This window comes from Limtongia smithiae, assembly GCF_038497785.1.
Source record: "Limtongia smithiae strain NRRL Y-17922 unplaced genomic scaffold V1518scaffold_3, whole genome shotgun sequence".
NCBI lineage: Eukaryota > Fungi > Ascomycota > Lipomycetes > Lipomycetales > Lipomycetaceae > Limtongia > Limtongia smithiae.
In genome coordinates, this window is record NW_027117624.1 from 1,077,222 (window position 1) to 1,090,399 (window position 13,178).

The 13,178-nt window shown below is 56.6% G+C and overlaps 4 protein-coding genes across 4 annotated transcripts; 3 read left to right on the forward strand and 1 right to left on the reverse strand.

The window, feature by feature from the left end:
- Positions 1–15: 15 nt before the first annotated feature.
- On the forward strand, positions 16–1,374 carry V1518DRAFT_414098 (t-SNARE). The gene is made up of 5 exons (XM_066903470.1): positions 16–304; positions 374–697; positions 752–1,064; positions 1,114–1,237; positions 1,288–1,374. Exons 1-5 carry the CDS (start codon positions 55–57, stop codon positions 1,321–1,323), a joined length of 1,047 nt encoding a protein of 348 aa, XP_066760927.1. The 5' UTR covers positions 16–54; the 3' UTR covers positions 1,324–1,374.
- On the forward strand, positions 1,375–5,249 carry V1518DRAFT_414099 (uncharacterized protein). Its single transcript, XM_066903471.1, has 2 exons — positions 1,375–2,913; positions 2,964–5,249. The coding sequence occupies exons 1-2, from the start codon at positions 1,597–1,599 to the stop codon at positions 5,016–5,018; spliced, it is 3,372 nt and encodes a 1,123-aa protein (XP_066760928.1). The 5' UTR covers positions 1,375–1,596; the 3' UTR covers positions 5,019–5,249.
- Positions 5,250–5,357: 108 nt separating this feature from the next.
- Positions 5,358–9,746, reverse strand: V1518DRAFT_404682 (ABC-2 type transporter-domain-containing protein; the record flags this gene model as incomplete). Its single annotated transcript, XM_066901899.1, has 1 exon — positions 5,358–9,746. The coding sequence occupies one exon, from the start codon at positions 9,744–9,746 to the stop codon at positions 5,358–5,360; it is 4,389 nt and encodes a 1,462-aa protein (XP_066760929.1).
- A 1,492-nt stretch (positions 9,747–11,238) lies between these two features.
- On the forward strand, positions 11,239–12,903 carry V1518DRAFT_437350 (uncharacterized protein; the record flags this gene model as incomplete). Its single annotated transcript, XM_066906322.1, has 2 exons — positions 11,239–11,658; positions 11,710–12,903. The coding sequence occupies 2 exons, from the start codon at positions 11,239–11,241 to the stop codon at positions 12,901–12,903; spliced, it is 1,614 nt and encodes a 537-aa protein (XP_066760930.1).
- Positions 12,904–13,178: the final 275 nt, after the last annotated feature.

The window sequence follows — 13,178 nt, forward strand, 5'->3', positions numbered from 1 at the left end:
CTTCACTGGCCGTACCCCCATCCCGCCTCCCTCAATCCCATCCCCTATCCCGTCATGGCCCTCGCCGTCCAGGACCGCACGCCAGAGTTCCGCGCGTGCGTTGCCTCCATCCAGCGGCGCACTGCCGCCACGGCCTCCGCCGCACGCAGCCAGCTCGTCGCTCCCGCGGTCCCTGCCGGTAGTGCGATAGGCCAGATGCCTGCCAATGCCACCCGCGGCCAGCGCACCGAGTTCGCCATGCGCGCGGCGTTTATTAGCAAGGACATCAACAGTGCGATGGCGAAGCTGCAGCGTCTCGCCCAGCGTACGTTGCTTCCCCCGAGGAATCCGCATTCGGCAGCGATGGCTGATACCGTTACTAACACTACTGCAGTGGCCAAACGCAAGACGTTGTTTGACGACAGGCCGGTCGAGATTGCGGAGCTCACCTTCGTGATCAAGCAAGACCTCGCGAAGATCAACCACAGCATATCAGATCTACAGGCGTTCGTCAAGACCGGCAAAAAGCACTGGGGCCGCAAGGGCGAGAGCCAGGTCGACGAGCACTCCGAGAACGTCGTCGTGCTGCTGCAGGGCAAGCTCACCGACGTCACCGCAGGCTTCCGCGAGGTGCTCGAGGTGCGCACCAAGAACATACAGGCGTCCAAATCGCGGACAGAGCAGTTTATCTCCTCGACGTCAGCATCTGTCAAAGACCGTAGGTACTTGGTTGTCTTGCGTCTAGTGAACCCATCTAACTAGCTATGTCCAGCCTCGGCGCTGACGTCGCCACTTTATGCACAGCAGAAGCAACACGCCAGCAGACTGGAAAATCCGTATGGTGCCAGCAGTAGCGGCAGCGACCCCGACAATCCATACGGAGAGAAAAACAGCACAGCCGGCGGCGAGTATTTGACAATCCCAGACCAACAACAGAGCTTGATGCTGCTGGAAGAGCAACAGGACACGTACATCAATGAGCGCAACACGGCGATAGAGGCGATCGAGAGTACGATCCACGAGCTGGGCGGGATTTTTGCGCAGCTCGCAACAATGGTCGCCGAGCAGCGCGAGGTTGTGCAGAGGTAAGATCAGTATGATATGCGGACAGTGAGCACCTATTAACGGGTGCAGGATCGACGCGGATACCGAGGACATCTCGGTGAACATATCCGGCGCGCAGCGTGAACTGCTGAAGTACTTCGCCTCGGTCTCAAGCAACCGCTGGCTCATGGTCAAGGTGTTTGGCATTGTCATTGTAAGTCTGCCTGCTGCTCTTACAATCTTTGCTTCATGCTAATCCTCCAGATCTTCTTCCTGCTCTGGGTGCTGGTCAGCGGCTGAGGTCGCGGCCGCATGCAGCTATAATCCACTCTACAAACCCCTCCTTGTAATGAAATTCCATGCGGCGCACCTCAAACGCGTGCGTGACGCGTGGTAGCACGGCTCAGCCGCATGCTTAGTCCGATACGGTAAGCCGCGGTACATCGCGTCAAAGGGGTGCGTACGTGACGCGTCGTGTTGAAACGTCGCCGCCGTCATAAATTGCTCCGCGCGCCACTCGCTTCACCGGAGTGTTCCGCGCCCGCCGCTCGCTTAATCTCTTCCTCACCCCCAATGGCGCTCCTCGCCCGCGCCGACGAGAGCGACAGCGAGCTCCTGCTAAGCTTGCTCGAGAATGCGTTTTCCAACGCGCAGACCTCCGGGAAGGCCGTTTGGCTCGGCCTGCTCACCTCTCTTGGCTCGTGTCTGCTCGTCTTTGCGACCTTCTGCATCCTCCGGCCCCGCAACACCGTCATCTACTCACCAAAGACCCGTGTCGGCAAGTATGCGCTCATCAGTGGCGTCGACGACGATGCTGATACTTCGCTCACCCCGCCACGGCTCAGCGAGACACTCCTGCTCTGGATCAAGCAGATCTACGGCATGCCGGAGTCTCGCCTCGTCAATGTCCTCGGTATCGACATGGTCGTGTACATCAAGTTCCAGCGCATGTGCCTCAACATCTTCATGGTCCTCGCCTTCGTAGGACTCACCGTCGCCGTCCCCGTCGACATCATCTATTCCCTCCGCAGCTCCTCCACACTCTCCGGTAGCGATGCCTTCCTCCTCATGACCCCCACCCTCGTCACCGGCACGCCAATCGTCACGCACATCGTCCTCGCATACTTCACCGATGCCGTCGTTGCTTTCTTCCTCTGGCGCACTTCGGTCTCGGTCCTGCGTCTGCGCAAGAATTTCTTCGCCTCGCCCGAGTACCGCTCCGCATTGTATGCGCGCTCCATCCTCATCACCGAGCTCGCCAAGCGCAATCGTGACAATGCTGGCATCGAGCGCACGCTAGCCAGTCTCCCGAGTGAGAAGGATCGCAAGCTCGACCAAGTCAGCATTGGTCGAGATGTCAAGGACCTCGGCAAGCTCGTTACAAGGCGAGAGCAGTGTGTATTCCGACTGGAGAAGGTTATTGCGAAGTATCTCAAGGACCCATCCAAGATCCCCGCGACACGGCCAAAGATGAAACCCTACAGCGATGACCACGGCTACGAATCGCGTCGCAGCAGCTCCGGCGGCAAAGTCGACGCAATCAACTACCTCGTTGTGCGTATCCAGGATCTTGAACAGGAGATCATCGCTATCCGCAAGAGCGTTGAGGGCCGTCGTGAAATGCCGTATGGTTTCGCGTCCTATGCTACCATTTGCGATGCGCACGAGGTTGCGCTAGAGAACAGAACTTCAGCTAGCGCTGAACTACCCCGAATCCAGCTCGCTCCGCATCGAGACGATATTCTCTGGGAAAGCATGGCATTGACGCATGCGGAACGCGTGCACAAGCAACATACTGGCAACATATTCTTCTTGCTTCTTTGTTTCACCTGGGTCGTTCCAAACGCGTTCATCAGCGTCTTTGTCTCGCAGATCTCGCGCATTGGCGCCGTAAGTTGTCTTGTACTCTCTCTTTACCACGCCCAAGCTAACCACACCAGTTCTGGACTGCTTTTGGTACGTTTATGGATGCTCACCAGACGTTTGAATCGTTTCTCCAAGGCGTCATATCCCCGATCGTGACGTCCGTGATCTTCCTCGTGCTGCCGATCATCATGCGACGCATGTCGGCCTGGCAAGGGGCGACGACAAAATCCGGTCGCGAAAAGCAGACGCTGAGCAAGTTGTACACTTTTTTCGTGTTTAACAACCTCATAGTCTTTACGTTGTTTGGCGTTGCGTGGTCCGTGATCACGGATATCATTCAGCTTGTGAAGTCCTCTGACGATTTGACTGCGTCAGAAGTGTTCGACGCGATCGATCTTGCGAGTCAGCTCTCGACTGCCATTCTCAGCTTGTCCTCGTTCTGGGTATCGTATATCATCGGCCTGAATATCGGCATCTTCATGGACTTGCTGCAGACCACGACCCTCATCATACGTTATTTTGCGCGCCGTCATCTCGCTCCTACTCCGCGTAAGATGATCCACTGGACCGCGCCATCCCCGTTCTCATTCGCGACAAACTACAACTGGCTCTTGTTCTACGCGACTATCGGCCTCACATTCACGACAATCCAACCCCTCATCCTCGTCGTCACCGCTTTCTATTTCTGCCTTGACGCATTTATAAAGCGGTATTCGTTCATGTACGTATACGTCACCAAGGTCGAGAGTGGCGGCATGTTCTGGAAGTGCCTGTTTGATCGCGTGTTATTCGCTTGCGGACTCGGAAACGTAGTTATCTTTCTTGTTACATGGACGCAGGGCGGGTGGAAGCTTGCGCTTGCGGTGACGCCGACGCTGCCGCTTTTGATCGCGTTCAAGATATACAGCGACCGTACATTCGACATCCCCATGAATTACGATGTTGGCGACGACTCGTTAAAACTGTCTGAGACGATGTCCGGGAAGACGGTCACAATCAGCACTGACGACCTGCGCATCGAATTCGGCAACCCTTCGCTCTATCGCAAACTCATAGTGCCGATGGTGAGACGCGATGCCGAACCGCTCCTCGAACACCTCTTCCAAGGCTGTGATGCGGCCACCTCCGGCGATGTACATCGCGCTGACACCGACCTCTCAACCACCACACGCGGCACCCACCGCGCGCACAAATTGCGCCACGACGGCGCCTACGAAGTCGTGGACACTGAGCAACTAGACATCGTCAAGTTTGCGTCCGACCCCAACCTCGCACTTTGGCAGGTGCACAACGACGAGTCCCTCAAGGCAGCGGAGTACAATGCCGCTGCAGACGCGGCGGCGAAGTATGAGGCGGAATATACTGACGACGAGCGGTGGGAATCGCGGAAGAGCATGTGGTCTACGCAGGTGACAGAAGAGAGCGGTGACAAGGGAATGAGCAATTGGTCTAGCCAGGTGCATGATGATCCCGAGGGCGAAGACGATGCGCGCTGGGCGGCGCGGAAGCATCACTGGTCAACACAAGCTCATGGATACGCGCGCAACTACGACGACGAGGACGAAGCGGAACACACATTCGACATCGCTGTCAACGACAGCGACAAGCGGAATTCCTCGTACTTCGTGCAACAAGTTCCCGAAGACGGCGACATCGCGGCCGAACTATCACGCCAGTCCACAATGTCGACCATCTACCCGCCCCCCCGCTCCTCGCGACGCGGGGTACCTTGGGACGGACGTAACAGCATGACGAGTTTGTCGGCCGAGGACTTTATTCGCGAATACGATCCGTCGCTGTACTCTGTAACGGATCAAGGCCAGTTTGATGACGACGAGTACAACCTCGGCGGGGCGTCGACTCTGCACAGATCACCATCGCCTGCAACTGTCACAACATTACCATATGCGCCGCCTCAACGCGCCACAACGCTTCCATCCTCCCTCAACACATCTCGCTTCACCCGAACTCCGCTCAAACGCCTCTCGGTCGCAGTCACATCTCCTACAACCGATCTCCCCACCGTCGACCGCAGAAAAACTTGGGCTTCAGCCGTGCGTGCGAGCAGCAGTGATCTCGCCACCGAGGAGGACATGCACACGTTGTTAGACAAGCAGAGCGATTCTTGATACCCTTTGGAATTTTTGAGATTTTTTTTTTTGGCTGTTTTGGAATTTTTATTATAGATCTATTGTTCTTTTGAGCGGAGTTGCTGTTGTGTGTGATTTTGCTGGATACGAAATTAAATTACTGCACAATTAGTCTTCATATTCCCCATCCTATGCCAAAGCTCATACTAAGCCAAGTGTATTAAAGAGCGCATAGTCAACTCAAAGTTGCGTAATTACAGTACATAGTGCAAACAAATGATCGAACGCAAGCGGGTGTGCTTTCTTATAAATAATGATCCCATAACCTGATATCATGCGCAATTCTACCATCCTCTATCTCGCGAATATCAACAACAATCACTCAGACTTCTTCTTTTTAAATCTCTTCGGCACACGCAGGAGATAGTAAAATCCAATTGCAGCAAAGATATTGAACACGATATACACCCAAATAATTCCGAAATTGCGCCACCGGTGCGAGTACGACGACGAGACGGACGAGAGGAATACATTGGTAGAGTATACCGTACAGAATTCGCAGTTCGCCGTCGCGGAAGGGTTCATCACTTGTCCGCCGTACACCGCTGTGTAGTTCGCCATGTACTCGCTGCATGTCAGACCAGATGTGGGCTGGAACTCAAGAAGCTCGATCGATGAGCACTCCACGACAGTGTTGGCTATACCCACTGATAACATCGCGTCGACTAGATATGTAAACGGCGACGCGCGGTACATGAAAATCCAGAATCCCGGCATCGCCGTCGGTGTTGCGAGCACACCGCAGAAGATCAAGCATAGTGAAAACAGCAAGTTCGACAAATTGGCCGCTGTGTCTGGCAAATCAATACCCGCGACAATCATATGCGCAAAGGTTGAATTCATTATGAAGAACGCGAGAATGAGCAAAAACATGAGCGCGCCGCGTTCATGCACCTGGTCGTCCGCGATCGCGTTCTTGTAAAACCCAATGGGGTAGTACCATCCAAAGTAAGATACGACTGCGCACAGAATCTGCCACGGAATCTCGGCGCACATGTTTCCGAGCATAAACATCTGCCATGAATAGGTCTTCGACGGTCGCTCACGCACCTCGTACAGTGAGCGCTGGGTCACAAAGTTCGGCATCATCTGTGCGCACAAGTTGCCGAAAATTGTGTAGAGCATGAAAATCGAGAACATCTCGTTCTGAAGACCCTGGAGCGACGTGCCAGCCTTGTAAAATGAAAAGCCGATAAAGAGCGCCGAAATGGTAGATAATCCAAGCTTCGACCAAATATACGATGGCGTGCGGTAGTACTGCTGCAGCACACGCACCGTGACTTCGCAATACTGCCTCCAATAACCCGCAGAGAACTGAAGCCCCGAAAATTCGTCCGTGTTCCTCGGCAGCAGCGACAGCTCCGCGCGCATAGAGTCGATTTCGTCACGCACAGCTTGACGTTCAGGGCTTTCCAGCCACACCTCGTGCCAGTCCTTAACTGCGACCGAGCCTGGCGCAGCGCCGACGACTTCAAGCATCCACTCTGCCGGATTCGCTTGCGGCGGACACGGGTGCGCGCCATTGCGCTCAAAGTAGTCAGTCAAAGTCTTGGAGTTCTCGCCAATCTCGCCAAAGTAAACTGTACGGCCGCCGGGAACAAGGAAAAGCAAACGGTCGAATTCCTGGAAGAGTATGGCGGACGGTTGATGGATCGTGCACAGAATCGCCTGGCCACTGTTGGCAAGTTTTCGCATGAGCGCGCAAATAGCCCACGCGGTCTGCGAATCAAGACCAGAAGTAGGTTCGTCAAGAAAGAGTAAAAGCTCAGGCTTTGCGGCAAGCTCGACACCGATGGTCAGTCGCTTACGCTGCTCGACGTTGAGACCTTCGCCAGGAACCCCGACGACAGCATCGGCGTAGGCTTCCATCTCCAGAATCTTGATAACTTCGTCGACATAGGCGACGCGCTCGGCGAGAGGAATCGACGCGGGCTGGCGCAGAACGGCAGAAAATCGCAGAGCTTCGCGGACGGTCGAAGTCGACAAGTGCAGATCCTGTTGCTGGACATAACCGGTCTTGCGCTGGAATGAGTCGTCGCGCTGGTGGCCATTGACAAGCATGTCACCGGTAACAACACCCATCGTCACACGAGAAGCGAGCACGTCGAGCAAGGTGGTCTTACCGGCGCCGGAGGAGCCCATGAGCGCAGTCAACGTTCCGGGCTTGACGAATCCATCGACGACGGTGAGTAGACGGCGAGGCTCCTTCTTGATCTTGATGTCGTAGCACACATCCTTCCAGAAAAAGATGTCGGTCTGCTTCTGAATGTTGAATCCCTCAGTTGAGTTGTTGGTAGATTCGACCTTCTCGTTCTCGTGCGTAAGAGCGTTCTCGACGTCGTCGGCGGTCTTGATCGCAGGAGGAAGCTGACCACGCTTGAAAACGAGGACTTCGCCCTTCGACTGGGCGGCCTGGATGTATTCGGTCGTGACAAGGTGGACGCCGCAGAAAAAGACGACAAAGGCCCATAGAATACCAAGATTGCGCCACAGATGCGACGCGTAGTACTCGAAACTTAGCCCGATGTAGTCGTCGCCCAAGATGTAGTCCTGACCGCTGACACTTCCAACCGCATCGCATATGCGAGATGCATCCGGAACGTCGCCGTAACCAGTTCCCGCGGGAACGTACTGGCTGCAGTGATACTCGCGGTTTCTGAACTCGTTGATCATGAGCGCCTCAAAGCCGTAAGCGATCGGATCGAGGTAGTTGAGCCATCGGAACCAGGGATGCATGTCACGCGTGGGGACAGTGAAGCCGGTGTATATAACGAGAATCAGAATCAGCACGCCTGCGGGAGCCATTGCCTGGGAGATGGAACGCGACAGTGAGCCAACGGTGCGGAAAATCATAGACATGGCCATGACGACGGAGAAAGCAAACAACAGGAAAGTGAAGAATGCGCCGGCCTCGCGTCGAAGGTTTGTCATGAAGTAGAGCGTCGTGTTGAAAGCGATGCAGACCAAGATCTTCAGCGGCAAGTCGCACAGCATAGACGATACTGCTTCCGCAAATGGATGGTAGTATGCGTACCGTGAATGCTTTTCGACGATAGGTCTCTGCGCGTAGAGGGAGAGAATCTCAAGTGCGGAAGCGAAGGCGTTAAGTAAGATCGAGAAGAACAAGAGCGCACCGCGACCGTAGAACGAACCAGTGGTGACAGGCAGATTGTAGAAGACCGAAGATACGACGAGAGCCATGACGACATTAGAAAAGATTGTAGCGTAGAAAAGTGTCAAATCACCGCGAAGGCGCTGGAAGCCGCGCGAGACACAAAGCTTGATCTGCATAGGGACCGAGATTGTGTAAGGCGAGCGCGTAGAGAGATGATCGGCCTGGTTCGCCTTGCGCGAGTTGCGGAAGCTGTTGAGGGTCGGCCCATGGAGTGGGTATTTCGTGTCAAAGTCGTCGATCTCAGCAGCGAGGTTGGCGTAGATCTGGCTGGCCTTGAAGCGAGCGGCGAACTCATCAGGGGTGCGGGGGACCTGAGACTCGAAGCCTGCGCGGATGATGCGTTCAGCCGGGTTCGTGAGAGAGGTGAGGAAATCACCAGTGGTCTGGCGCGCGGGACAGTCGAAGCCCATATCGATGAAAAACTGCTTCGCGAGCTTAGTTGAGCCGAAGTAGATCTCGCGACCCTCGTAGAGAACGATGACTTTGTCGAATTCGTCGTAGGCGTCCTGCGATGCCTGGTAGAGAGAGACGAGAGATGTCGTCTTGGTGGTCGTGGCGAAGAGCTTGAGGTTGCGAATGAAGGTGAGGGCGGTTGCGGCATCGAGACCGCGAGTCGAGTTATCCCAGCACTGGAGGGGTACGCCACCAAGCATTGCTTCGGCGATGGAGACGCGCTTGCGCTCGCCGCCCGAGACACCGCGGACAAAGTCGTCGCCGACCTTGGTGTTGATTGTGTGAGAGAGACCGAGGATGGTCATGACGACGTCGCGCATGTGCTCAGCGTAGAGGTCACGGGACACACCGGGGAAGCGGTTGGACGGGGTGCGACCGAGCGCAGCAAACTTCAGGGTCTGGCCGACAGTGAGATGGGGGAAATGCACATCGGTCTCGGCGTTGTAGATGACTTCGCCGCGGAAGTGGGTGCGCATGAGATCCGCAGGGATACCCTGGTAGTTGAGATGCGAGTCGGCGTCAACGTAGTAGCCGTGTGTGTCACCGGCAATTGTCTTGAGAAAGGTCGAGCAGCCGGAGCCAGGACGACCGAGGACCATGAGCATCTCGCCAGGCTGCAGGACACCGTCAAAATTCTGCAGAATCTGGATGCGACGGCGGGGCGTGTGAGCAATCTTCTGGAAGAAGACTGTCGCAATGTCGATGGCGATGTTGGCGACAGTCTTTTGGTAGTCGGCGGCAGAGCCGAAGCCGAAGGCAGAGAGATTGCGGAAGGCGACGCCAGCGGTGCGGATAGGAAAGCGTTCCGGGTCGCGAGCGGCGATATCCAGCATGGACATGACGAAGTGGCGGGCGTCAAACTTCTCGGAGAAGGGATCGAGACGGGGGTCGTCGGAGCAGTCGAGGAAGGGGTTATGGCCGGCCAGGTCCGGGGTGCTTTGGACGGTGTAGCGCGACAGACGGGACATCTGGCGCGCGAGCTCGGTGACCTGTTCCTCTGCGAAGTCGGCATTGTCGTCGGCGGAGGACGGGGGCGAGGGGGCCCAGTCGCCGAGCGGAGCCTTCTCGGTGGAGGCCATGGTGGGGAGGAGGCCGGGGCGAATGGTGTAGGAGAAGACAACGACGGGCGAGGGAGCATATTTAATGTGTGGTGTTGACGCGATGGGCCGCCGCGACGCAAGAGGCGTCCTCGGGACGGCCCAGCGCCCTTCCGCGCACATTCCCTCCGCCGCCAGCTTCACCACCTCCCCTTCCACGCGCTTCCAGTCAGCAGTCAGCGCCGCCGCCGCAGCCCGGCCTCAGCCTCGCGCTCCGCCGCGTGTCTCTGTCCGCCTTGGCAAACGCCCACCGCCGCGGCCTCCGACTCGTTCGCCCAGAGCAGTGTGACGGTCGAGCCGCAGGGGTCTGTGACTGCCCTTACCCGATGGCCTCACATTGTCTCTCGGCCTTTGTCGCGCGCTCTGCTGCCTGCTCTGGTCCCCCAGACGGCTACGAGTCCACTCCGTCTCTGGGCCAAAGAGATCCCGTGGCTACTGCCAGTGGCCAGCCCAACTTCGCCGGCCACGCGCTTGCAATCCTGCCAGTGCTGTGAAACTCGCATTCGGCTGCGGCAACGCGAGACGCCGAGGCAGCGGCCGGCACGCCGCACCCAGCGCCTCCGCGCCGCACAATACGAGTACGGAGCGCGGTTGTGGCCGTCTCCGTCCGGATCCCGGCTGCTGCGGCGTTCCGGCCGGCCGACCCCTGCTCTCTTCCTGTTGCTCGGGTCAAGACTCGGCTGCTCGCTTCACACTCGCATTCTCTGCGCGCCACCAGCCGAGAACACGATTTGGGCCCCTGGATCACGACGAGTCACATATCTCACAGTCGCTGTGCGCAGCTGCAGTTACGGCACAACTGCGCATCTGCTGAATCTGAGACACCAGCCCCTTGGCCTACGTATCCTCATCTCCCACGCTCCCATGATCGTCGACGGACCCCGCCGTGCGTCGAGGCGAAAACACTGCTGGGCTCTGCTTTGCCTCCGATCTTCCTACCTTTTTGATCCATTCCTGCTCAGCATGCCTTCGTGCGATTCTGCACCACCAGATAGCGGAGAAGGGCTTGACCTTCATATCTGTACTGTCCTCTCATGCAGCGATCTCATGCCGTGCAGCCTTTGCATATATCACGGCACAGACCCATGATCTAGCTCCGCTGATGCTGTGTCCTACACATGGCAGACTTTTGGTGCAGAATGTGGAAGTCATGCGGTGTTGGTGGAGCATAGACAGCTCCAGTACTATCGTGCACAGTGTGCCGTAGAAATCGCATAGGGGCGACACGCTCGCCGTCCTCTGTGCCTGACTCCTCCCACGCTTAAACGCGAGGTCATAACTTCCTCTCAATTGCACATATTCGTGTGATACTGCGGCGTGAAGTCCGTGGAGTGATAGTGACTGCGGGGTGCCCTGTGATTAAGGTGCTTCTCGCCGACGTAATTTGTTCCCTCGCACCTCCCTTCCTAACTTCTAGTTTCCCACCAGCCCCGTCCTCTTGGCCACGCTCCTCCACCCCGTTCCCTCCGCAGCCATGAGCGGCGTGCTTCTGCGCCACGCAGAGTCGCCGGCCCGCACCCACTCCACCGTCTCCGCCGCTAGCGCCGCCTCCTCCACGCCGCAGCACCTCCCCCGTCTCTCCACCTCTTCTGCACCCTTCTCCCTCCAGGCTAAGACCATGTCCCCAGCCTCCGTCTTCCCCCCGCCGCGCATGGTTCCGCCGCACTCTCCCGCGGCTGTATCCGCCCTCTCAGATCACGTCGACGTGCTGTCGCTCTCTCCCCACACGCCGCTGCCGCCTCAGCTCGTGGCCAAGTCGCAGAACACGTCTGCTGTGATCTCTGCCTCGGCCGCCACCGCGCGCATGTCCTCCGAGACCGACGAGCGCAGCAGCATAAACAACGACAGCGTGATCCGCAACGGCTGGCTCATGAAGCGCGGCAAACAACGTTGGGTGAGTACGCTCTCTGTTCATGATCCGGCTCCCCGGTACTAATCATCACAGACCTGGAATCGCCGCTGGTTTGTGCTCCGACCAACCCAGCTCTCCTGGTACAAAGATGAGTCCGAGTACAAGGCCGTTGAGATTGTCCAGATCAGCGACATCAACACCGCCGCGATCCTCTCCGATAAACCGGACAAACGCCGCGCCCACTTCGCCATATTCACCCCCAGCAAGAACCTCCACCTGCAGGCGGCCTCCCCGAAGGAGGCCGAGAACTGGGTTGCAGATATTAACTCGGCTGTCAAAGTCGCTGAGCAGGCAGACTACTACCGACGCACGTCAGAAACGCACCTTCGTCCGCCAAACTTCGGCCTCTCGGCTGAGAATCTGCGCTCCTCGGAGAGTCTGCATCGAAGCGTGCTCTCCGTGTCTACAGCCGCTGGCGCGACACCACCAATCATACCCATCGTACCCCCGGATCAGGCCGAAATCTCGGCAGACGAACTGCCGTCTGCCCAACCAAGACAAATCATCGCACACAGCCACATCCCCCACGCCACTACCTTCCCCGTATCGTCGTCTTATCATAGCCAGCACTCACTGCATAGCCGGCAGATGCGCCATCAGTCTTCCATAACAGCCATCGAACTCAACAACGGCGAGCGCGCAGAGTCGCTCCACTCCCCGAGCCTCTACGACGATGCCACGTTTGATCTCTCCAACGACGACGTGGGCTTCTCGTCTGGCGCGTCGGAATACGGACTACGGACCGCACCGCCGGATATTCGGGCTGCCTCCCCTGCACGGGACCCACGATCTTCTGTTGCCGCCGGTGGAGCTTCCGTCTCATCGACGAACCTAAAGAGCACAACAATGAATGAGCTTGCCCGATTGGAGAAGGAGAAGGTTATCCAGAGCGGCTACCTTTTCCGGCTAGTGAACCGATATAACCAGTGGCGAAAAAAATGGGTTGTCCTACGAAAGGGCTCGCTCTGCTTCTACAAAACCGAGGAAGAGTACAAGACCTTGAAGGTCGTGCCTCTCAACAAAATCATCGACGTTATGGAAGTCGATCCGCTCGCTAAGAACCGAAAGTACTGCATGCAGATCATCCTACCGGAAAAGAGAATAAGACTATGCGCCGATACCGAGGACAATCTCACAAGGTGGCTAGTGGCGATCAAGAGCGCCGTGTCGCTACTTAAAAAAGACCAGGAGCGGTCCAGCAGTGAACACAAGAACTCACCTGTCTAAAAGTGCTTATGCACACACAAAACGCAACGAATTAATATCACGAAGGAAACGGGTTCCTTTGCACGGTCTGTGCTATAATTAATGTCTACCTTTTTGTGATTTTGTAACGTAATATCTTTCTCCTTTGTTGGCGTGCTCTCATTTTCTTTCTGGCGTCTGTTCTTGTGGTTTCTTTCTTTATCACGACATGCGCATATGCACTTTATTCAACTTTCCTTTCATATGTATAAACACATAATTAATATCAAGATCGGCCGCAGGCTACAGTGAATTGG

Excerpts from the sequence above, each read along its gene's own strand:
- V1518DRAFT_414098 (XM_066903470.1), top strand. The coding sequence starts at position 55 with ATGGCCCTCGCCGTCCAGGACCGCACGCCAGAGTTCCGCGCGTGCGTT. Across the intron at positions 305-373 it reads GCTGCAGCGTCTCGCCCAGC|TGGCCAAACGCAAGACGTTG; the intron begins GTACGTTGCTTC and ends ACACTACTGCAG. Across the intron at positions 1,065-1,113 it reads CAGCGCGAGGTTGTGCAGAG|GATCGACGCGGATACCGAGG; the intron begins GTAAGATCAGTA and ends TAACGGGTGCAG.
- V1518DRAFT_414099 (XM_066903471.1), top strand. The coding sequence starts at position 1,597 with ATGGCGCTCCTCGCCCGCGCCGACGAGAGCGACAGCGAGCTCCTGCTA. Across the intron at positions 2,914-2,963 it reads AGATCTCGCGCATTGGCGCC|TTCTGGACTGCTTTTGGTAC; the intron begins GTAAGTTGTCTT and ends TAACCACACCAG.